This window comes from Coregonus clupeaformis, chromosome 31 (genome assembly GCF_020615455.1).
Source record: "Coregonus clupeaformis isolate EN_2021a chromosome 31, ASM2061545v1, whole genome shotgun sequence".
Classification (NCBI taxonomy): Eukaryota; Metazoa; Chordata; class Actinopteri; order Salmoniformes; family Salmonidae; genus Coregonus; species Coregonus clupeaformis.
In genome coordinates this window covers 14214022-14238494 of record NC_059222.1, presented here as the reverse complement: position 1 = coordinate 14238494, position 24473 = coordinate 14214022, and the positions used below count along the sequence as shown (strand labels likewise).

The 24473-nt window shown below is 43.5% G+C and overlaps 1 protein-coding gene across 2 annotated transcripts in view; it reads left to right on the top strand.

Annotated features, from left to right (window-relative positions):
* The window catches only part of wnk4a (WNK lysine deficient protein kinase 4a), a 76859-nt gene that overhangs the window by 45772 nt on the left and 6614 nt on the right, over nt 1-24473 (top strand). For both annotated transcript variants that reach the window (XM_045209789.1, XM_045209790.1), the window contains 10 exons: nt 3028-3116; nt 3297-3516; nt 6773-7193; nt 10294-10475; nt 10651-10730; nt 12052-12187; nt 13128-13244; nt 14220-14384; nt 19502-19556; nt 21315-21458. In XM_045209789.1, the coding sequence (XP_045065724.1) occupies nt 3028-3116; nt 3297-3516; nt 6773-7193; nt 10294-10475; nt 10651-10730; nt 12052-12187; nt 13128-13244; nt 14220-14384; nt 19502-19556; nt 21315-21458 (1609 nt within the window). The remainder of the gene's footprint in view (nt 1-3027; nt 3117-3296; nt 3517-6772; nt 7194-10293; nt 10476-10650; nt 10731-12051; nt 12188-13127; nt 13245-14219; nt 14385-19501; nt 19557-21314; nt 21459-24473) is intronic.

The window sequence follows — 24473 nt, the reverse complement described above, 5'->3', positions numbered from 1 at the left end:
TCCTACATTTGTAGATGTCTTGATGAAGTCTTGATGTTAAGACTCCACTCTCCAAATGTTTGTTAAAAGTCCAATGCAGCCGTTTTTATCTCAATATCAAATCCTTTCTGGGTAACAGTTAAGTACCTTACCATGATTGTTTTCCGTTAAAATGGTAAAAAATAAGAAACAAAAATAGCTTCTTAGGAAAGAGCCATTTTTCAAGCAAGAATTTTGCTAGGACTCTGGGAGTGGTTTGAGTGGGGAGGGGAAAACTGAAAACTAACTGTTATTGACAGAGAGGTTTGGAACTCTCTTTCTTATTGGTCTATTAACCAGGCAGGCCAAAAGTCCATCTCACCAAAACAGGCTGAAATTTCAGGCTATCTTTTCAAACAGCTCTTACACTAAAAGGGCATTATCATAATTTTCACAATTTCACAGTATTATTCCAACCTCATAGTGTGGAAATATGTATAAAACACAGGAAAATCACGTTTTTGATTGCACTGGGCCTTTAATTATAAGCTCAATATGCATTACCATGTTGTAGTGTTGTAGCATTATGCCGTCTCTCTTCTGACCCGCAATTATGACTCATAATAGATGATATTTAACTCAGTGATTCCGAGCTCGTTCTATGCTTCTACTTTTGCAAAGATCCAGACTATTAGAAGCGGGGATCTATTAGAAGAAGGGGTTGGAACCTAAATTATTTTACAATCTTTTCCTTCTGAACAGGACCATTATTATTTTCGTTCCATTCCACTGTTCCGACCAGCAAAATAAAGTGGGGATAGAGCAAGAGAGGGTGGAGGAAGAGGCTTGGCTTGAAGCGCTGGGCATCTTACCTACGGAGGAACGGCTTCAATGGGGGCTCCTATAGCTAGCTAGCTAACAGGCTTGTGTGTGCAGAGCGACACCAGAATTAAAAACACGTCTTAGTTAGTAAATCCAATGTGAAATGTAGCCTACACGCACACAGACTGCCAAAGATGGCAGGCAAACACTGGAATACGTTTCTGAGTGACAGAGTGAGGGCTTTGCATTGGCGTTTTGTAGCATTTTTTTGTGGGACTGGGAAAAAAAGCCTGGAACGTGAAATAACATTATTAACCGGTTCCCATGCTTTTAAAATAACGGTTCTGTTCCGGAATAGTATAGATCACTTTCGTTCCCGGTTCTGATTCTGTTCCTAGAAAAATGTAGTTATTTTCCAGTTTTGGGTTCTGTTCCCTGAACTGGCGCAAACTCTGTGGCTACGTCTCAAATGACACCCTATTCCCTAAATGGGCCCGGTCAAAGGTAGTGCACTGTATAGGGAATAGGGTGCCATTTGGGCGCATACTACTCTCAAAACCTTATTAAAGTAATCCAGAAGTAAGTAACTCAATGAAAGGCCAAGCTTCTCCCTGACAGAGGTGTTTACTACTCAGAGAGGGAGTCAGTAATGACAGGAACCTCCACATTGAGAGCTGTGTTCTTGGGCTTTGGGCTGGAGCATACAGGGTGGTGACGCCACAGTGGGTTTGGGCAGGCGATGGTAGAATGATGTGTTTTGAAAATGACGTCTGCCTTCTACACAAACAGCGCCTTTCTCTCTCTCTCTCTCTCTCTCTCTCTCTCTCTTTCTTGAGACAGACAGCAGAGCAAACAGAGCCTTTTAGAGGCTGTAGAGTGGGAGTGAGGGTGACAATGCCAGAGATCCAGTCTGAGAGAGTGTGTATGGGTCATAAGTGCAGGTTACTGTAGGCATCTCTGATCGGTCGCCACTCGACATCCATAATGTCAATGTTCCATAAACAACTAAAAGGACCTACTCAGGGGAGTCTGGGGCCTTTACCTGGCAGATTACCGCTGCTAGTCTGAACACGTTTTAAATATAATGTCATGTTTTAACATAATAAACTGTTAGATTCACAAGCAGAGACATTATGACCACTGTGCAAGTATGCAGTGCATTAGAACAGAGTCAGATCAAAAGAGAATACTCAATTGGTTTGCTTGCTTGTATACTGTCTGTTCCTTTGTTAAATTGATAAGCCATAGGGATATTGTAATTATAGTAGAGGCCAATTGAAGGTCAGTGTCCTTTGTGGTCCTTTCTTGTTATCAAGTGTTTGGAAGAGTTGAAGCGATGTAGAGAAAAGGGTCCTTTACAATCACAATTATCTCCAGATAATAGTGATATTCAGAGCATTGACGTTATGTAACATACTGTCACGCTGTGTATGTTTCCAGATAATACAGTATCTGATGCATTTACAAAGAGAACCCATTGACTTGTTCCTACTTCAGGGAACAGTATCATCTCATCCAGGCGTGAAATGAGAATATCACACTCTTAGATACAGTCCATTCCTGCCATCCATAGTTTCACAGCTCAATCTTCTGTCTCAGTATAAATAGGCTATCAAGGAAAACACAGGCCTGTGTCTGCCCCTTGGCAAATCACAAACTCAGAAGGCAAACATAACAAGTCAACATTGTTGCACAATTACAACAATGTATACCAGCTAACCAACCAAACCAGACAACCTTTATTTACCCAACGGTTTTATTTTAATGTTAGAATAAACATGGGGTAACATTAGGACAGCTGTGATGTTAACCTTGGCTGTTTAAAACACGAGGGGATTTGCTCCAATCTCTTATCAGTGTTGTCTCAGGTAGATTGAAACAGTTGCAGACCCATAATTCACTGCTCGCTGCGCTGCACCGGGGTGGGTGATGAGAGACAGAGGTCTACATTCTTTTTGTAGCCACACTGCCCTTTAAAAGGACAACACTAACACGAACAGAAAATAGACTCTTTGGTCTTTTCCATTTCCATTTCCATGTCCCCCCCATTCACTGTTGTGGGTTCACTCATGAGGGAGGAATGTCTGACATGTTTCTGTCAGGCAACATCTGAGAAAGGGTCACAGTATGTGCAATCTATACATTCCCCTATGTTACTCCTATGTCCCCTAGGTTACCATAGGTTACCTTCCATTTTAAACCAAGCAGGTAAATAACCAATGCTAACCAGATTGCTTCTCCTCGCAGGGGATGAAACCAGACAGTTTTTACAAAGTCAAGGTCCCAGAGCTCAAAGAGATCATCGAAGGATGTATCCGGATGGACAAAGATGAAAGGTATTGGGCTATTGGGCTTCTCATAATATCCTTACATTACATAAAACATGAGATATTACACAAATGGTGAAATGAAATTCCAGTCGTTCTGCTAAGAAAACTATATATCAAATCCTTTGGTGTACAATTAATGTGTCAAATTAAAAGGAATTGAATAGTTATATTATTCCTTTACCTCAGGTACACCATTCAGGATCTGCTGGAGCACATGTTCTTCCAGGAGAACAATGGCGTCCATGTTGAGTTGGCTGAGGAGGACGACATGGTGAAGTCAGGCCTGAAGCTGTGGCTCCGCATGGACTACACCAAGAAACTCCACGGGAAGTACAAGGACAACAACGCCATCGAGTTCCTGTTCGAACTCTACAAGGACGTGCCAGAGGAGGTGGCGCAGGAGATGGTGAGCAGCTCACGTTTCAAGTTGCAAGTTTATTTACCATATTGCATGTAATACATGCACTGTAAATCTTACTCAGAGCAGAGCTCTCAGCAGAGCATTGAAAACAGTAAGAAAGCCATGATATTGGTATACTGTATCCACTCCCTTTGGTACCACTCATGAGGTGATAACTGTTTCAGTAATAGGCCATGTGGGAAAGCAATATGGCCTACCACTGTAGGCTGGGTATCTTCCCACAACACTTGATCTTTGCAGTTACCTAACATCATGTCCTCTTTTACCTTTACTTCCCCTACATTAATGATTAAAAGAAGAGTTTCCAGTTGTGGCTCTCACAAGCTAAGGACCGGTGGAAACAGCTAAGTGTAATACTATAGCTATTATGCAAGTAGATAGTAGAATCAGCTTACATATTGTTGGAGTGTCGGTGTTGTACCAGGTGAAAACACATCCATTCTTATTTTTAGAGACAAACAAAAAAGTGACTCTTACATATCCAGACACTGTATGTATAGATAGCAAACCATGCAGTGGTGTTAATGAGTACAGGATGAGTTGAAGAAGGAATATCCTGTATAGATTCAGATGATATAGATATCCTATTTGCAACAGACCCCAACCAGCAACATAGTTTATGATTTGATTACAATCATGGACATACACTGACATATGCTTAGGCTGCAGACAGCGTAGTGTGTTAAGGGCACAGGTCAGCGTTTAATCATCAGCGGTAGAAATGTGAGAGGAGAGCGTGGCTCAGGAAGATAGCAGAGGTCAGGGCTTTAATAATGTAATGGCTGTCTCTCGGACGGGATGCATTACGAAACAGCTTCTCCTTGGTTGTGTCCCAAATGGCACCCTATTCCCTGTATAGTGCACAACTTTTGACCAGGGCCCACACACTAGGGTGCCATTTGGGACGTAGCACTTGTGTCCTCCAGCCCCTTTAGCAGAGGTCACTTTTAATGAGAAGGACCCGGCCTGGCCACCAGCCACAATTCCATACCTGTTGCCTTTTCATCAAGATCCCATATATTATCATCCAGAACAGGGTTTCCCAAAGTCGGTCCTGGGCCCCCCCGGGTGCACGTTTTTTACCCTAGCACTACACAGCTGATTCAAATAACCAACTCATCATCGAGCTTTGATTATTTGAATCAGATGTGTAGTGCTAACAGCGTAATCTGACTAGGTGTTGAGCGAGCGTATAGAGAGAGGAGGGAGGCAAATGACCAACTTTCGTTACATCCCAAATGGCACCCTATTCCCTATATCAGGGGTGTCAAACTCATTCCACGGAGGGCCGAATGTCTGCGGGTTTTTGTTTTATCCTTTCAATTAAGACCTAGACAATCAGGTGAGGGGAGTTCCTTGCTAATTAGTGACCTTAATTCATCAATCAAGTACACGGGTGAAGCGAAATCCCGCAGACACTCGGCCCTCCGTGGAATGAGTTTGACACATGTGCCCTATATAGTGCACTACCTTTGACCAGAGCCCTATGGGCCCTGGTCAAAAGTAGTGCACTATATAGGAAATAGGGTGCCATTTGGGACGCAACCCTTGTCCTCCTGGCCGATCTGAGACTGGAACACTGTGTTCTGAGTGGGACAGGTTTGGATGTAACACCATCCTTTAAAGGCCTACTCTGTGATTTACAGCTGTATCTTTTACATTGATTCTTGAAGCATATCAAAGGGCCTCAGATCAAATCAAAATCAAATCAAATGTTATTGGTCACATACACATATTTAGCAGACGTTATTGTGGGTGTAGCAAAACGCTTGTGTTTCTAGCTCCAACAGTGTGGTAATATCTAACAATTCACAACAACACACACAATACACACAAATCTAAAAGTAAAAGAATGGAATTAAGAAATATATAAATATTAGGATGAGCAATGTCGGAGTGGCATAGACTAAAGTACAGTAGAATAGAATACAGTATATACATATGAGATGAGTAAATCAAAAATATGTAAACATTATTAAAGTGACTAGTTTTCCATGATTAAAGTGGCCATTGAGTTCAAGTCTATGTATATAGGGCAGCAGCCTCTAAAGTGCAGGGTTGAGTAACCGGGTGGAAGCCGCTTAGTGATGGCTATTTAACAGTCTGATGGCCTTGAAATAGAAGCTGTTTTTCAGTCTCTCGGTCCCATCTTTGATGCACCTGTACTGACCTCGCCTTTTGGATGATAGAGGGGTGTACAGGCAGTGGCTCGGGTGGTTGTTGTCCTTGATTATCTTTTTGGCCTTCCTGTGACATCGGGTGCTGTAGGTGTCCTGGAGGGCAGGTAGTTTGCCCCCGGTGATGCGTTGGGAAGACCGCACCACGCATCAGCCCCTACATACATAGACAGCATCTGCTCAATACATATTGATTATCTACACAGAAAATTACAAGACTAGCGTTCTGTCCAGGGGGTGTACAGGTCTACTATTTTTTTATTTGATCACTGTTGTCGCAGATAATTTTTCTGCGCAGCCGGAAATGCAAACATGTAGTGTATTCAAGCTTTAAAAAGACTTCTAAAGTTTGTAATTTTCCCTTTAAATTGTCAGACATCAACCCCTACAAAAATTTAAATTTATTATAATCCACATGTCCTGTTGCTGCAGGATTATTTTCCTGCTGTGAGAAACTGGTCAAATTAAGATAGCATATATGTGTACTTAAGTACACCAAGCTGTCTCATGCTACAGAAACAGGAGGTAGGCTCCTTCCCTATGAGCCTTTCTACATTTACATTTGAGTCAATCAAGTACAAGGGTTGAGCAAAAACACACAGACACTCGTGCCTTGCTCAAGGGCACATCAACAGATTTTTCACCTAGTCGGTCAGGTTTTCAAACCAGCGACCTTTCAGTTACTGGCCCAGCGCTCTTAACCGCTAGGCTACTGACCACCCATTGGCTCAGACAAGGCATACACAGTCGTGATGAGCTTGACGTCTTTTCATTTCATGATGTACAGATGTAGGATCTTAATTTTATAACCCTGTTGCAGGAGAACTTTCCTGCACGAAATTTAAAACGTGTAGTGTATTCAAGGTTTTAAAAGGCTTTGAAATTTCAGACTTGATTTTCCCTTACAAAAAATGTATCAACATAACATAATCCACATAATAATTCACATTTCCTGTTGCTGCAGGATTATTTTCATGCTGTAGCAAATGGGCCGTGAAATGTTCCCTGTTTGTCCCAGTATTGTGCCCTGACTCTGCTATGTCCCTTCCTTGTCTGTCTCCCAGGTGGTGCTGGGCTTCGTGTGCGAGGCCGACTTCAAACTGGTGGCCAAGGCCATCCGGTACCGTGTCAACGCCATCAAGCGCCAGCGGGAGAAACTGCGCCGCCTCACAGAGAAGAAGAAGGAGGCCATTGAGGAGGAGCCTGAGCCTGCACCGCAGCCTCCCTCCCCGAAAATCAACAGGTCTCCATCAACATTGGAGACTCCTCAGAGCCCCATCCTCGTCCCCACCCCGCCCCCCACCCTGGCCCAAAGCCAGGGTCACCCCCGCCCGAACCCTCTGACCCACACCATGTCCCCCGTCAACAGCTCTCTGAGCATCAACTTGGGCATCAATGCCAGCTTCATCCCTGAACCAGAGGAACCAGAGGCAGACCAGCACCAGCACTTCCAGGTCCACCACACCAGCTGCTCCTCGGCCAACTGTGAGAACACTTAACTTAACCTTCAGCTGATTTAGGCTGTGTTTGCGTCCCGAATGGCACTGTATTCCCTATATAGTGCACTACTTTTGACCAGGGCCCATAGTAGCGCACTATATAGGGAATGGATAAGAGCGTCTGCTAAAATTACTGAAATGTAAAAATGATTAAAATGTAATAGAGTGCCATTTGGGATGCAGAATTAGACTATATCACATGTCACAGTCTCACTGGTCAACAAGGTCTATTTTCAACCTTGAGACCGGGTGTGGCATTTCAATAGCTCTCTGAGGTTATAAAAGCAATGTCCATTATGGCAGTATTTGGCAGTATTTGTTGATTTCATAACTGTTGTTGTGCTGAATGGCCCTGACTAGGCCCTGAGAGAATGAAATATGAGCCTGAGGATATCTTAATCATTAAGTCCTAGATGGTCTTACCTCTCCAGTTGAGTGTGTGTGTGTGTGTGTGTGTGTGCGTGCGTGCGTGCGTGCGTGTGTTCATGTGATTGTCCTCAAATGTTTTCTAGTGACCAGCAGGAAGACTATTAAAACTCTCTTTGACTGTAGGTCCCAAATAATTCATGTTAATCTAGTTTCGATATTGGAGCTGTGTTCTTCCACATTTGTCATTGTGTACTCACCATGGTGTTAATCAATAGTGAATCCTCTGAGTCCTCTCCGTGTGTGTGTGCACACTAATAAAAAATGCTGGGTTAAAAACAACCCAATTTGGGTTATTTGGTAAACCAGCACTGGGTAAATATTGGACAGAACACACGCTGGGTTATTTTGACTCAGCCAGTTGGGTTGCTAGAATAACCCAACATGTTGGGTTGTTGGAATTAGCCAAACATGGGTTAATTTAATCATCAGTTGGGTTTTTATTCACTTTCATTCTGGGTTGACCCAGCAGCTGGGTCTTTTTAATGTAATCCATAAGTTATTTTCAGGAGGCGTGGCCCATAAGTGGCGTAGCTTTCATGTAGTTATTTTTGGCCAGCCGTGAGAGTAAGTGTAATTCCTGTTAATCATGTTACATTTGTACACTGAACAAAAATTTTAACACAACATGCAATTTCAAAGATTGTACTGAGTTACAGTTCATATAAAGAAATCAGTCAATTGAAATTAATTCATTAGGCCCTAATCTATGGATTTCACATGACATGCATCTGTTGGTAACAGATTCCTTAAAAAAAGGTAGGGGCATGGATCAGAAAACCAGACAGTACCTTGTGTGACCACCATTTGCCTCATGCAACGCGACACATCTCCTCCGCATAGAGTTGATCAGGCTGTTGGTTGGGTTGTGGCCTGTGGAATGTTGTCCCACTCCTCTTCAATGACTATGCGCAGTTGCTTGATATTGGCGGGAACTGGAACACGCTGTCGTACACGTCGATCCAGAGCGTCCCAAACATGCTCAATGGGTGACATGTCTGGTGAGTATGCAGGCCATGGAAGAACTGGGACATTCCATCTACCAGGAATTGTGTACAGATCCTTGCGACATGGGGCCATGCATTATTATGCTGAAACATGAGGTGATGGCGGCGGATGAATGGCAAGACAATGGGCCTAAGGATCTCGTCACGGTATCTCTGTGCATTCAAATTGCCATTGATAAAATGCAATTGTGTTCGTTGTCCGTAGCTTATGCCTGCCCATACCATAACCCCACCGCCACCATGGGGCACTCTGTTCACAACGTTGACTTCAGCAAACCACTCGCCCACATGACGCCATACATGCTGTCTGCCATCTGCCCAGTACAGTTGAAACCGGGATTCGTCCGTAAAGAGCACACTTCTCCAGCGTGCCAGTCGCCATCTAAGGTGAGCATTTGCCCACTGAAGTCACTTACGACGCCAAACTGCAGTCAGGTCAAGACCCTGTCGAGGATGACGAGCACGCAGTTTGTGCAGAAATTATTCGGTTGTGCAAACCCACAGTTTCATCAGCTGTCCGGATGGCTGGTCTCAGACTATCCTTCAGGTGAAGAAGCCGGATGTAGAGGTCCTGGGCTGGTGTGGTTACACGTGGTCTGCGGTTGTGAGGCTGGTTGGACGTACTGCCAAATTCTGTAAAACGACGTTGGAGGTGGCTTATGGTGGAGAAATTAACATTCAATTATCTGGCAACAGTTCTGGTGGACATTCCTGCAGTCAGCATGCCAATTGCACGCTCCCTCAAAACTTGAGACATCTGTGGCATTGTGTTGTGTGACAAAACTGCACATTTTAGAGTGGCCTTTTATTGTCGCCAGCACAAGGTGCACCTGTGTAATGATCATGCTGTTTAATCAGCTTCTTGATATGCCACACCTGTCAGGTGGATGGATTATCTTGGCAAAGGAGAAATGCTCACTAACAGGGATGTAAACAAATTTGTGCACAACATTTTTGAGAAATAAGCTTTTTGTGCATTTGGAAAATGTCTGGGATCTTTTATTTCAGCTCAAGAAACATGGGACCAACACTTTTACATGTTGCGTTTATATTTTTGTTCAGTGTAAAATCATTATACATTATTATGTATATATTGTAACAAAGTGGTAACTATCCCAACACTGGGATATGCATAGGCTCTTGAGGAACTTATGTAAGCCTCATTAACGCTACAAAAGTGTCAGTGTTCAACCTTAAAGGGCAATCAGCAGTTGCTAGATCCATTTAGGACTTATTAAATAATGATATGCACCCATTGATTCTTGAAGAATATAACTTATAAATGCCTCATGAGCTTAGTTCAACTATCATACCCCATCAGAACCCAAAATATAAGCTTGTTTTACTACAATGTTTGTAAACAAAGTAAATGTAAACGAACACTGGATCGTCAGTCCTTTCATCCATAGCTCTGTCTATGAATTTGAGAGTGGTTACATTTCTCCAGCCCCATCCCTCAGCTTTTTACCCAGCATCAACAACCCAACCTTTCTATTTTAAAGGAGAACAATCCAACTAAGTGACCCAATGCCTGCAACCCAGCAGTTGGGTCATCCAAACAACCCAGCGTGTGTGTGCGTCACGTCAGTGAAAGAGGCCCTGCCTGGTCAGTCACATGCTCATGGCTCATGTCTCATGTGTTTGTTGTAACAGCTGACTGTGAGACAGACGGCTATCTCAGCTCCTCTGGTCTCCAGGACCCCCTGGAGATAGCGGTCAGCCTCAACGGGTCAACCCTGATCCCTCCCACGCCGACCCTGAACACTGGGACAGGGACTACCGCCCTCAACGGACACCCTCACCACCACCCCATCCCAGCCCTCCGCTTTCCCTCTGTGAGTGAATGGGACAAATAGTGAGCTAGTTATCCAAGTGTAAGAGTAGTAGAGAGGGGATGACTAGCAACTCTACCTGAACTGTCCCTGTTTGTTTTTTAATTACCATTATACACTATGTTTCTGTGTCTGTTGCCTTATGCTTAACTGTCCCCTCTCCTTTTCCCGTTTGTAGAGTATTGCAGTATTGGGTAATACGGAGCATGGACACTCTGGAGGACGCGCTCCCAGTGGTTTCACCTCACCTGTGGACAGGTACGCTCCTCAGCCTCTTCCCTAGAATAAATACTTTATTGTCTATTTTTATTAGAAAGAGACTGCCTTTCCCATCACACCCAGACACACACACGTACACACACACACGCACGCACACACATACACACACACTCGTTGAGAGGCACAGGGTCAGTCAGTGCCGCATTCCTTGATCTGTTTTTGGGGGTGCTTCCAGCAGCAGTGGAATACACAAACAGACCCCCAGTTGCCAGGTTCCTACTCCACCCTCTAACCTCTAGGCTTCATACGCCTCCGTACACATCTGTGTGTCCGAATAGCAGACTGATCTGAGGGAAACAACAGCCCCTCCCTAGTCTAGTGATTGAAGAACAATGGACTTTGAGGTTTCTGTCTGTTTTACTTTAGTATCAGATGTTTCTGGCTAGGGGGTGTTTGTGAGTGCGTGCGTGCGTGAATGCGTGTGTGAATGCGTGCGTGTGCCTGTGTGTGTTGTCATCTGGTTCCCATTCTGTCTAAGGTATCTTGTGTTCCAAAACATCTTCAGCGTGTGCTACTTATGAATCTATACACGCCGATTAGAAAGATTATACTTTAGTTCGCAAGTGGGAAATACATTTTTACAGTTAGTCAGCAAAAACACTACTTAAAAACTGAAACTCAACACCAATATATAAGACCAAACAAGTATGTCATAAACAAGAAGAATGTAAACAAAAACATTTCCATTTCCCCATTACCTCCATCCTGAGTGGGTGAACAACCAGCTTTGTCCGCCGTGAACTGAAGTTATCAAAAAGTACTTCAGATTTTAGAGGATGGTTAGAAAGCTCAGTGGAACCTGCCAACCAGGAGAGCGTCTGTCTGTAAATCTTTGCTGAAGTGGTGGATGGAGGGAGGGATAAATCAGGGACCACGGCACTAAGAGACCGAGGGGACTGAATTTAAGCTTTTTTTTAAAGTAATGCATGTTCTCCCAGGCTGTGTAACATGCACTTTTACATTATATAAAAACTACACTGCTGAACAGAATATGTGGATTTGTTGTTCCTTTACTATGACTGTGTACTTGTTTTCTATAGGAGATGTGTCCCAAACGCTGTAGGCCCATATTACAGCACACTGATGTTTACTATATCCTCACATTGGGCTTTATTTGGCATGTATAACGGTCTAGCTCTGTTTCCCAAAACTTAGAGATCCTGTTTTGGCAGCTGGTTATTTCAATTTCTTCCTCATAGCATAGCATATATTAACTCATAAATGGCTGCAACACAAAATGCACCAGTGGTGTTATGGCAGTTATGACACAAATTCACTAACATATCAATCATCTTCACAGCTACACATCCGACATGACCTCGGGTTTGAGTGACGGCTACGAGGGCCTATCAGAGAGGAGTGGCAAGACTGCTGCCAGGCGCACGGCTGGCAAGCTGTTCTGGAGGAGGGCCCGTTCAAGACTGCGGATCACTGGAGTAAAACAAATCAATCAATTAATCAATCAAGACTATTCTATACAAGTGATTGTCAAGTCTGAAAGTCCACAGTTAGGGCCCATCCCAAATGACACCCTATTCCCTATATAGTGGAGGAATAGGGTAACAATAGGTTGCCATTTGGATATGCATACTTTGCAGTGTTTCCCCTATATTAATTTAGCAGCAACGCCCCCTAAATCGTCACCGCCACTCAAAATAATATGATTACATTGTATTATTTTGGGGGAGATATTCTGCTGAGACACGCTTTTAAGCATTTGACACATTTATTTACATTTTTTATGATTCAGCCTATTTATTTAAAGCTGCTATGCTGCATCAGTTGGGCTACAGGTTGTAATGCTTTTAAAGGGAAAATTATATTTCAGATGGTGTCAACATAATTAAATTTTCATTCATTTTGGGATAGAATGTCCTTTTAAAAAGTAACCAGAAGTGACAGGTTATGCTGATGGTACAGTATGCTCTTGTGACCAGAACACCTTGTCTCAATGGCCTGGGGAAGCAGAAACAAACATTTACATTTTAGTCATTTAACAGACACTCTTATCCAGAGCGACTTACAGTAGTGAGTACATACATGTTCGTACTGTTCCCCAGTGGGAATCAAACCCACAACCCTGGCGTTGCAAATGCCATGCTCTACCAACTGTGCCACTCAGACCATACTCTACCTCATACACATACAGTAGGTGCATGTATGCATACACACACACACACACACACACACACACACACACACACACACACACACACACACACACACACACACACACACACACACACACACACACACACACACACACACACACACACACACACAGAGTGCTCTATCTTTGTTCTGCTGCTTCCCCAGTGTCTTTCTATTCTACATAACATAAACAAACTAACACTGGTGGATGGTGTCTCTGTGCAGCTCTCTGACAAAGACGACCGGGTGGTGGAGTGTCAGCTGCAGACTCACAATGACAAGATGGTTACCTTCAAGTTCGACCTGGACGGAGACAACCCAGAGGACATTGCAGCTGTCATGGTTAGTTGTCACCTCTAGGGTGTGAATAGCCTTAGGTCATTTAGGGATTTATTTAGTTGAATCATCTGCATATCATTGTTATGAAGTTATTGTCGTAAAAAAAAAAACGTTTACACAAATTATCAATGACAGTCATATTATTATCTCTGTGTGACAGACTCATTATGCTGAAGGAAGAGCCTATAAACGCAGGACAAATGAAGCACAATCAGCTTATCTTAATGGCAGAGACCCCTATCTACTCCTGTCTCACACAGCAGCACAGACTCTACATTCCACTTCCAGTTAAAACACTCTTGTCTCTGTGTTTCTGTGTCATGTAGCTTTATCTTGGTTAGGGGGATGTGAGGCAAGAAGATAAGCAGTTTACACACGTGTGTCTAATTTAGTTTTGATTACGAACTTGGGGAGGTTCTGGCGTAGGGATACACAAAGCACGTAGGCATGATGAGGTAGTGGTATTTTCGGCTTCTGTTGGTGGTAGATTCTAGAACGTTGTGTTCACTGAGTGTTCTGTTTATTCCGACTCTGAATGAAACACAGCAAGCTTTTGTTTAGGCCAGTCTTGGCACAGATCTGGTCAGGTCTCATAAATGCCCCTATTAGTGCAGCACACCAGCACTATACGAGCTGAATTAAGACATGCTGACAGGAGAGCCAACCTATTCACCACACCACACCCCACCACCCAACCACCCAAACAACCCACAATTCATAGAATTTGCACCACATACACTCAGACTGCTTCAACAAATTAGTATACTATGAAGGTTGGACAAGAAGCCACTTATGACACAATACACAATAACTGAAGATGGAAGGACAGATGGATGAACGGAAGGATGGACAATTAGACAGACAGGCAGGCAGACAGACAGACATATATTATCAATGTGTTATTATTAGGTAATTAATGTTATAATAATTTTGTTATTCATGTGTTATTAATGTGTTAATTGCGTCTGTATTTTACAGGTTCACAATGAGTTCATCCTGCCAGCAGAAAAGGAGGGGTTTATCCACCGCATGGGTGACATCATCAAGAGGGCGGAGGCTCTGATGAAGGAGCACATGGTCCACGTGGGCGGCAGCCACGGAGCGCCACGCCCACAACACCACAACTCACTGTCCGCATCCCAGGTAAGTACCACTACTAGTACCAATACCAGTAACAGTACCAGTACCAATACCAGCTCTGGGTTCCCACATCACCAAAACCATTTCACTGACTTTCAAATGTTCAAATGTTCACAGACTCTGCGTCATCATGGTATGTACTGCTAGCTGTGTGGTCATATATTGAGGAGGAATCTTATGTGAATTGGGTGTGAATCCTCTTGTGGATTAGGTGTGAATGTACATACATATTTTCATTTCCTTTTGCGGTCAATGTATTTTAGGGAGCTATAGGGAGCTATAGGGAGCTATTGGGAGATTTAGGGAGATTTAGGGAGCTATAGGGAGCTTTAGGGAGATTTAGGGAGCTATGGTGACCTATAGGGAGCTTTAGGGAGCTATAGGGATATTTAGGGAGCTATGGGTAGCGATAGGAAGCTTTAGGGAGCTATAGGGAGCTTTAGGGAGCTTTAGGGAGCTATAGGGAGATTTAGGGAGATTTAGGGAGCTATGGAGAGATTTAGGGAGCTATAGGGAGCTTTAGGGTGATGTAGGGCGCTATAGGGAGCTTTAGGGAGCAATAGGGAGCTATAGGGAGCTTTAGGGAGCTATAGGGATATTTAGGGAGCTTTAGGGAGCTTTAGGGAGATTTAGGGAGCTATAGGGAGCTATAGTGAGCTTTAGGGAGCTATAGGGAGCTTTAGGGAGCTATAGGGAGCTTTAGGGAGCTATAGGGAGATTTAGGGAGCTATAGGGAGCTTTAGTGAGATTTAGGGAGCTATAGGGAGCTTTAGGGAGCTATAGGGAGATTTAGGGAGCTTTCGGGAGCTTTAGGGAGCTATGGGGAGCTATAGGGAGCTTTAGTGAGCTATATGGAGCTATAGGGAGCTATAGGGAGCTATAGGGAGATTTAGGGAGATTCAGGGAGCTATGGGGATATTTAGGGAGCTATAGGGAGATTTAGGGAGATTTAGGAAGCTATAGGGAGCTTTAGGGAGCTTTAGGGAGCTATAGGGAGATTTAGGGAGCTATAGGGCGCTTTAGTGAGATTTAGGGAGCTATAGGGAGCTTTAGGGAGCTATAGGGAGATTTAGGGAGCTTTCGAGAGCTATAGGGAGATTTAGGGAGGTATGGGGAGCTATAGGGAGCTGTAGGGAGCTATATGGAGCTATAGGGAGCTTTAGGGAGCTATAGGGAGCTATAGGGAGATTTAGGGAGCTATAGGGAGCTATGGGGAGATTTAGGGAGCTATAGGGAGCTTTAGGGAGATTTAGGGAGCTTTAGTGAGCTATAGGGAGCTATGGGAGCTATATTGAGCTTTAGGGAGCTATAGGGAGCTTTATGGAGATTTATGGAGCTATAGGGAGCTTTACGGAGCTATAGGGAGCTTTAGGGAGCTATATGGAGCTTTAGGGAGATTTAGGGAGCTATATGGAGCTATAGGGAGCTTTACGGAGCTATAGGGAGCTTTAGGCAGCTATATGGAGCTTTAGGGAGATTTAGGGAGCTATAGGGAGCTATAGGGAGCTTTAGGGAGCTATAGGGATATTTAGGGAGCTATGGGGAGATTTAGGGAGCTATAGGGAGCTTTAGGGAGATTTAGGGAACTATAGGGAGCTATAGGGAGCTTTAGGGAGCTATAGGGAGCTTTAGGGAGCTATAGGGAGTTATGGCTAAAGAATAAAGACATAGAGTAAGGGAGCATTTGTACATTATACATTACATTAGTTTAAATACAATACCCCCAGCTGTGCTTATCCTGGGCAGGTCATAAATATGTTACAAGTAGAAGAGTGTGTTTAGTATGGGCCTAGTGGGGAAAATGCCTAAGAGACAGGAGTTATGGAGAAAGTGTGCTCTGAACAAAAGCAACAGGAGTAATACTGTAATCAGGACTAAAAAGCTCTTAAACCTCCATATAAATCCTATGACGTCATTAGTGGAAGTGTACCACCATGCCTCCCTCTTTCTTCTCCCACCCTACGGTGTGTACACTAAATCAAACCAAAATCAAATAAAATGTATTTGTCACATGCTTCGTAAACAACAGGTGTAGACAAACAGTGAAATGCTTACTTACCAACAATGCAGAGAGAAAAATAGAAAAATAATATAAAGATAAAAACACGAGGAATAAATACACAATGAGTAACAATAACTTGGCTATATACACGGGGTACCAATACCGATTGGTGCAGGGGTAAGAGGTAATTGAGGTAGATATGTAAATATACACTACCGGTCAAAGGTTTTAAAACACCTACTCATTCAAGGGTTTTTCTTAATTTTTACTATTTTCTACATTCTAGAATAATAGTGAAGACATCAAAACTATGAAATAACACATATGGAATCATGTAGTAACCAAAAAAGTGTTAAACAATTCAAAATATATGTAATATTTGAGATTCTTCAAATAGCCACCCTTTGCCTTGATGACAGCTGTGCACACTCTTGGCATTCTCTCAACCAGCTTCATCTCAAATGCTTTTCCAACAGTCTTGAAGGAGTTCCCATATATGCTGAGCACTTGTTGGCTGCTTTTCCTTCACTCTGCGGTCCAACTCATCCCAAACCATCTCAATTGGGTTGAGGTCGGGGGATTGTGGAGGCCAGGTCATCTGATGCAGCACTCCATCACTCTCGTTCTTGGTATAATAGCCCTTACACAGCCTGGAGGTGTGTTGGGTCATTGTCCTGTTGAAAAACAAATGATAGTCCCACTAAGCCCAAACTAGATGGTAAGGCAGAATGCAGTGGTAACCATGCTGGTTAAGTGTGTCACAGACAGTGTCACCAGCAAAGCAACCCCACACCATAACACCTCCTCCTCCATGTTTTATGGTGGGATAAACACATGCAGAGATCATCTGTTCACCAACACCGCGTCTCACAAAGACACGGCGGTTGGAATCAAAAATCCCCAATTTGAACTCCAGACCAAAGGACACATTTCCACCGGTCTAATGTCCATTGCTCGTGTTTCTTGGCCCAATCAAGTCTCTTCTTCTTGGTGTCCTTTAGTAGTGGTTTCTTTGCAGCAATTCGACCATGAAGGCCTGATTCACACAGTCTCCTCTGAACATGTTGAGATGTGTCTGTTACTTGAACTCTGTGAAGCATTTATTTGGGCTGCAATTTATGAGGCTGGTAACGCTAATGAACTTATCCTCTGCAGCAGAGGTCTTCCATTCCTGTGGCGGTCCTCATGAGAGCCAGTTTCATCATAGCACTTGATGGTTTTTGTGACTGCACTTGAAGAAACGTTCAAAGTTCTTGAAATGTTCCGTATTGACTGACCTTCGTGTCTTAAAGTAATGATGGACTGTCATTTCTCTTTGCTTATTTGAGCTGTTCTTGCCATAATATAGACTTGGTATTTTACCAAATAGGGCTATCTTCTGTATACCCCCCCCACCCCCACCTTGTCACAACACAACTGATTGGCTCAAACGCATTAAGAAGGAAATAAATTCCACACAAATTAACTTTTAAGAAGGCACACCTGATAATTGAAATTCATTCCAGGTGACTACCTCATGAAGCTTGTTGAGAGAATGCCAAGAGTGTGCAAAGCTGTCATCAAGGCAAAGGGTGGCTATTTGAAGTATCTCACATATAAAATATATTTTAATTTGTTTAACACTTTTTTGGTTACTACATGATTCCATATGTGTTATTTCATAGTTTTGATGTCTTCACTATTATTCTACAATGTAGAAAATAGTAAAATGAATGAGTAGGTGTTCTAAAACTTTTGACCGGTAGTGTAGGTAGGGGTAAAGTGACTAGGCAACAGGATAGATAATAAGCAGTAGCAGCAGCGTATGTGATGAGTCAAAAGAGAGGGGGTCAATGCAGATTGTCCAGGTAGCTATTTGGTTAACTATTTAGCAGTCTTATGGCTTGAGGGTAGAAGCTGTTCAGGGTCCTGTTGGTTCCAGACTTAGCAGACTGTGGTAGCAGAGAGAACAGTCTATGACTTAGTCTATGACTATGACTAGAGTCCAGTTCTAGATAATATAACTAGACCATTATTTAGGTTCAGAGTGGTTCACTGAGAAAGGGTGTATCGGCCCTGGTCAAAAGTAGTGCACTATAATGGGAATAGGGTGCAATTTGGGACGCACATGTACCTAGATAGGGGCAGCCAGGAGAGAAGAGTCTGTACTGCCAGGACATGTTCCTATCCTCAGAACACAACCTGCCTGCTGTGCTGAGCCTTCCAGTAAATGGATCTAGGAGAACAGTGGAGAACAATGTGTTATTTCATGTGGGTCGGGAGGACCAGTAACTCCTCCTCCTACAAACACACACACACACACGCATGCCACACACACACATACATACATACATACACACACTACCCCCTAGGTACATAATTACCTCAGGCTGTCCTGTCCTGGAAATCTTTCCTTCCTGGCTCTGGACCAGGACCTGATTGAAAACAGGCTGCTAACCCGACCACATCTCTAACTGAGAACCACTATGGCCTTATATGTTTCTGGGCTAATTGTGTCCCACATAAACCCCCGGGCCTCTTCCCCTTGAAAAACATAGAAAATGAGTTCTGTCTGAGAGAATGTAACCACAACTTTGAAACTTGTCTGTCTCTGTCCTGATTGTGTACTAGGGTTATGGTTTAGGTTAGGGGCATATCTGCTTCTATTATTCTATTCTTAACAACATCTCAGATGGGTTCTGAGAAGTTATTTGTTGATATAAAACTCCTCATGGAAGACAAGAACCGAAGTGGACCCCTGGACATTTATGTCTTTGCCTAGTCGTTACTGCATGTTCTCGTGACCAGTCATTACACTGCAGTAATTCAAGGAAATAAAATAGAGCTGTGACTAGAGGGTTTGTTTCCTGTTTAGGAGGGTTTAGAGTTCGTTTTTCGTTCAGATTATGGTGGTTAAAATATTTAGACCAAAGTAAAGGAGTTGGACACTAAATAGATCTTAATTGTTGCCTTAATGACCCCTTATTAAAATGGATATTATCATTTTAAATGACCCTGGCTAAATGCAACTGACTTCTCACAACAAACCCCCTGGGAAGAGCAATGATTAATGTAGTTTATGAATGAATACTGTATCATGAATATAAATAACTGTGTATATCTGTGTCCTCTATTCCAGCCTAATCTTCACAGTCACATTCTGGAGCGGACACACTCTTCCTACTCTCTACCTGGTAAAATGCCTAAACCTTAATCTTCTAATCTTCCTCTTCTGCTGCTTGGTCTTGGTCATATTTCTGGGCCTCACTTGGCCTATGTAGGCAAGTTGTATGTTTGAGGATTCATTTTATTATTGAACAACTACAGTGCTCTCAGTCAATCCAAAATGTTAATAAACCTCAAACCTGAATATTTAAGAAAGTAAAAGTGAGGTTTTGGCTGTCTTTGGAGAATATCTATGTGTGCACAATTATTGGGCAACTATTAGTGTGCTGAGTTATTATGCAACTAAATGAAAAACGAAAAGTTCCCCATCTCACTTGTTTATTTTCATCTGTTAAAGTGAGAATAATAAACAAACAACTCAAAATTTACAAATAAACATTTCTGACATTTAAAAAAATAATCAGTGACCAATATAGCTACCCTTCTTTTCAATAACAGTCATAAGCCTTCCATCCATGGAGTCTGTCAGTTTCTTGATCTGTTGACGATCAACTTTTTGTGCAGCAGCAACCACAGCCTCCCAGACACTGGTCAGAGAGGTGTACTGTTTTCCTTCACCGTAAATCGACCGTTTAAGAAGGTACCACAAGTTCTCAATAGGGTTTAGGTCAGGTGAGGAAGGGGGCCATGTCTTTATTCTTTCATCTTTAAGGCCTTTACTGGCTAGCCACACAGTGAAGTACTTCGATGCATGCGATGGAGCATTGTCCTGCATAAAAATCATGGTCTTCTTGAAAGATGCAGACTTTTTCCCTGTACCACTGCTTGAAGAAAGTGTCTTCTAAAAACTGGCAGTAGGTTTGGGAGTTGAGTTTGAGTCCATCTTCAACCCGAAAAGGTCCAACTAGCTCATCTTGAATAATACCAGCCCATACCAGTACCCCACCTCCACCTTGCTGGCGTCTGAGTCGAAGTGGAGCTCCGTGCCCGTTACTGATCCAGCCACGGGCCCATCCATCTGGTCCGTCAAGAGTCACTCTCATCTCATCAGTCCATAAAACCTTTGAAAAATCTGTCTTCAGATATTTCTTGGCCCAGTCTTGACGTTTCAACTTATGTGTCTTGTTCAGTGGTGGTCGGGTTTCAGCCTTCCTTACCTTGGCCATGTCTCTGAGCACTGAACACCTTGTACTTCTGGGCACTCCAGGTAGGTTGCAGTTCTGGAATATGACAGCACTGGAGGATAATGGGTTCCTGGTAGCTTCACGTTTGATTCTTCTCAAATCTTTGGCAGTTAATTTGCATCTTTCTTTCTCAACACGGTTCTTGCGACCCTGTTGACTATTTGCAACAAAACGTTTGATGGTTCTGTGATCACGCCCCAATAACTTAGCAATTTCAAGAGTGCTGCATCCCTCTGAAATACTTTTTGACTTTTCAGAGTCAGTTAAATCTCTTTTTTGGCCCATTTTGCCTGAGGAAAAGAAGCTGCCTAATAATTATACACACCTTGATATAGGGTGTTGATCTCGTTAGGTCACAACCTTCCTCATTACACAAATACACATCACCTGATATGCTTAAATCCAATAAGCATTCCCGTTTATTCAGCTTGGAGTTGGGAAATATGCATAATAATGATGATATGGTCAAAATACTGACTTGCCTAATAATTGTGCACACAGTGTATGTTCTATTGGGTTTGAATGGCAAATAGACCTGCATGTGTCTGTCTCTATAAGCTTCCTTCATTTTATTGCCGCTGTGCATGTCCATTTGAATGACTGAGACTGACAGTGTTTGTCTTTGTCTGTCTGTTCTCCCAGACTTCAGCATGGCTGGCCCCAGTGTAGGGGTATGTGACTCTCCCTCAGGGCCCACTGGTGGAGGAGACTTCTTCAGCCCAGCAGACATGACTTCACCTGCAGGGAGACCTCTATTACGCTCCCAGTCTTTCCAAAACGCCCCAGGTACTGTACTGTAACGACCCACCTCTCCTCCTCTTCCTCCTCCCCACGGTCCCATGTGAAGAGGCATTGTTTACTCTTCACAGAGGTAAAACTGTTGCAGACTGAGGTTGCTTCCCAAATGACACCCTGTTACCTATAAGGCACTACTTTTGACCAGAGCCTGGTCAAAAGTTGTGCACTATTAAGGGAATAGGGTGCCATTTGGGACATAGCATCATCTTGGCAGAGAAGAACACAAACCGGGCCCGACACCGTCGTAAAACCCCTCCTTCCTCAGACTCCTTTCTTAGTATTGTCAGGACATTTGCATGGCTCCGACTAACCATCCCACCTCACAACCCGGGTCTGTGCCTCAGTGGTGCGGCGCCGGCCTTGCCCCAGGGCCTCTTGGGTAATTACCTCACCTGAAGAGCGCTTTTTGCATCTTTTTGAGACGTGAATGCTCTCACTGTGAAGCATAAGCTTTCCTGGCCTAGCTTGCGCTACAGTATGATTCTCTGCAACATCTGTTTGCCAGCACACGTGCACGCACACACACACCCACACTTTTCAAGAAAGTCTCCTCCAAAACTCCCACTGCAAGAGAGGGAAGCATTTGAAGTCAATTAAAAAACATACAACTGCCCCTCCACCCCCACTAGCTAAAGACTTGGTGGCCATCTGAAGTATATCTCCCTCCCTCCCTCCCTCCCCAGTTGTCTCTATTCGCTGCTGGACCCAGCCACAGCACAGTCCGGTTTCGCAATGCCTTTTGGCTCGCCGCCTCATTTATAGTTGCCTAACGTACAGTATATTTCCGTCTGCATTGACATGTTAGTGGCTTGTTTACTTCAGTGTCGGGAGGCGTGTTGGTTCATAACTGTAGAGCCATTGTTGAATTAAATGTCAAATCAATGAATGGGGAAGTGTAATGGTGTTTGGAAAAGTCCCTGAAGAGTTATCAATATCTCTGGCTAAAGTCTCCACTGTAGGGTTCTCAACTCAATTTCAGACTCTTGAAATGTCAAAACTAGTCCTTCCTCACTCCATTCATGTTCTAAATCCCAAACACATCCCTGCAGCATCCCAAATGGCACCCTATTCCCTATATAGTGCATTACTTTGACCAGGGCCAATAGGGTGCCATTTGGGATGCATACATAACTGTGCATGCCCCTACATACAACCAATCAGGGCCTTTATGCAATGACATCATCATCCTAGCTCTCTTAAACAGTGATTTTGTTAGACAAAACCCTGCCATGGAAACCATCTTTATACCGCACATGAGGGATTTATTTTCTGATGTCACTTGGCAGTGGGGCGGAAGGAACGACAAGACAATCCAAAATCTGAGAGAGTGATGGAGCAAGAATATAATTTACTATTTTACAACCTAGGGGATTCTGCTAGTAAATGTCTATCGAGACATTGGCATAAGGGTTTGTGTGAGGACACTGTAAAGAATTCATTGAGGTTTTGTAAGGTGTTCCTTTTACATACAGTGAGGGAAAAAAGTATTTTATCCCCTGCTGATTTTGTACGTTTGCCCACTGACAAAGACATGATCAGTCTATAATTTTAATGGTAGGTTTATTTGAACAGTGAGAGACAGAATAACAACAACAAAATCCAGAAAAACGCATGTCAAAAATGTTATAAATTGATTTGCATTTTAATGAGGGAAATAAGTATTTGACCCCTCTGAAAAACATGATTTAGTACTTGGTGGCAAAACCCTTGTTGGCAATCACAGAGGTCAGACGTTTCTTGTAGTTGGCCACCAGGTTTGCACACATCTCAGGAGGGATTTTGTCCCACTCCTCTTTGCAGATCTTCTCCAAGTCATTAAGGTTTTGAGCCTGACGTTTGGCAACTCGAACCTTCAGCTCCCTCCACAGATTTTCTATGGGATTAAGGTCTGGAGACTGGCTAGGCCACTCCAGGACCTTAATGTGCCTCTTCTTGAGCCACTCCTTTGTTGCCTTGGCCGTGTGTTTTGGGTCATTGTCATGCTGGAATATCCATCCACGACCCATTTTCAATGCCCTGGCTGAGGGAAGGAGGTTCTCACCCAAGATTTGACGGTACATGGCCCCGTCCATCGTCCCTTTGATGCGGTGAAGTTGTCCTGTCCCCTTAGCAGAAAAACACCCCCAAAGCATAATGTTTCCACCTCCATGTTTGACAGTGGGGATGGTGTTCTTGGGGTCATAGGCAGCATTCCTCCTCCTCCAAACACGGCGAGTTGAGTTGATGCCAAAGAGCTCGATTTTGGTGTCATCTGACCACAATACTTTCACCCAGTTCTCCTCTGAATCATTCAGATGTTCATTGGCAAACTTCAGACAGGCCTGTATATGTGCTTTCTTGAGCAGGGGGACCTTGCGGGCGCTGCAGGATTTCAGTCCTTCACAGCGTAGTGTGTTACCAATTGTTTTCTTGGTGACTATGGTCCCAGCTGCCTTGAGATCATTGACAAGATCCTCCCGTGTAGTTCTGGGCTGATTCCTCACCGTTCTCATGATCATTGCAACTCCACGAAGTGAGATCTTGCATGGAGCCCCAGGCCGAGGGAGATTGACAGTTATTTTGTGTTTCTTCCATTTGCGAATAATCGCACCAACTGTTGTCACCTTCTCACCAAGCTGCTTGGCGATGGTCTTGTAGCCCATTCCAGCCTTGTGTAGGTCTACAATCTTGTCCCTGACATCCTTGGAGAGCTCTTTGGTCTTGGCCATGGTGGAGAGTTTGGATTCTGATTGATTGATTGCTTCTGTGGACAGGTGTCTTTTATACAGGTAACAAACTGAGATTAGGAGCACTCCCTTTAAGAGTATGCTCCTAATCTCAGCTCGTTACCTGTATAAAAGACACCTGGGAGCCAGAAATCTTTCTGATTGAGAGGGGGTCAAATACTTATTTCCCTCATTAAAATGCAAATCAATGTATAACATTTTTGACATGCGTTTTCCTGGATTTTTTTGTCGTTATTCTGTCTTTCACTGTTCAAATAAACCTACCATTCAAATTATA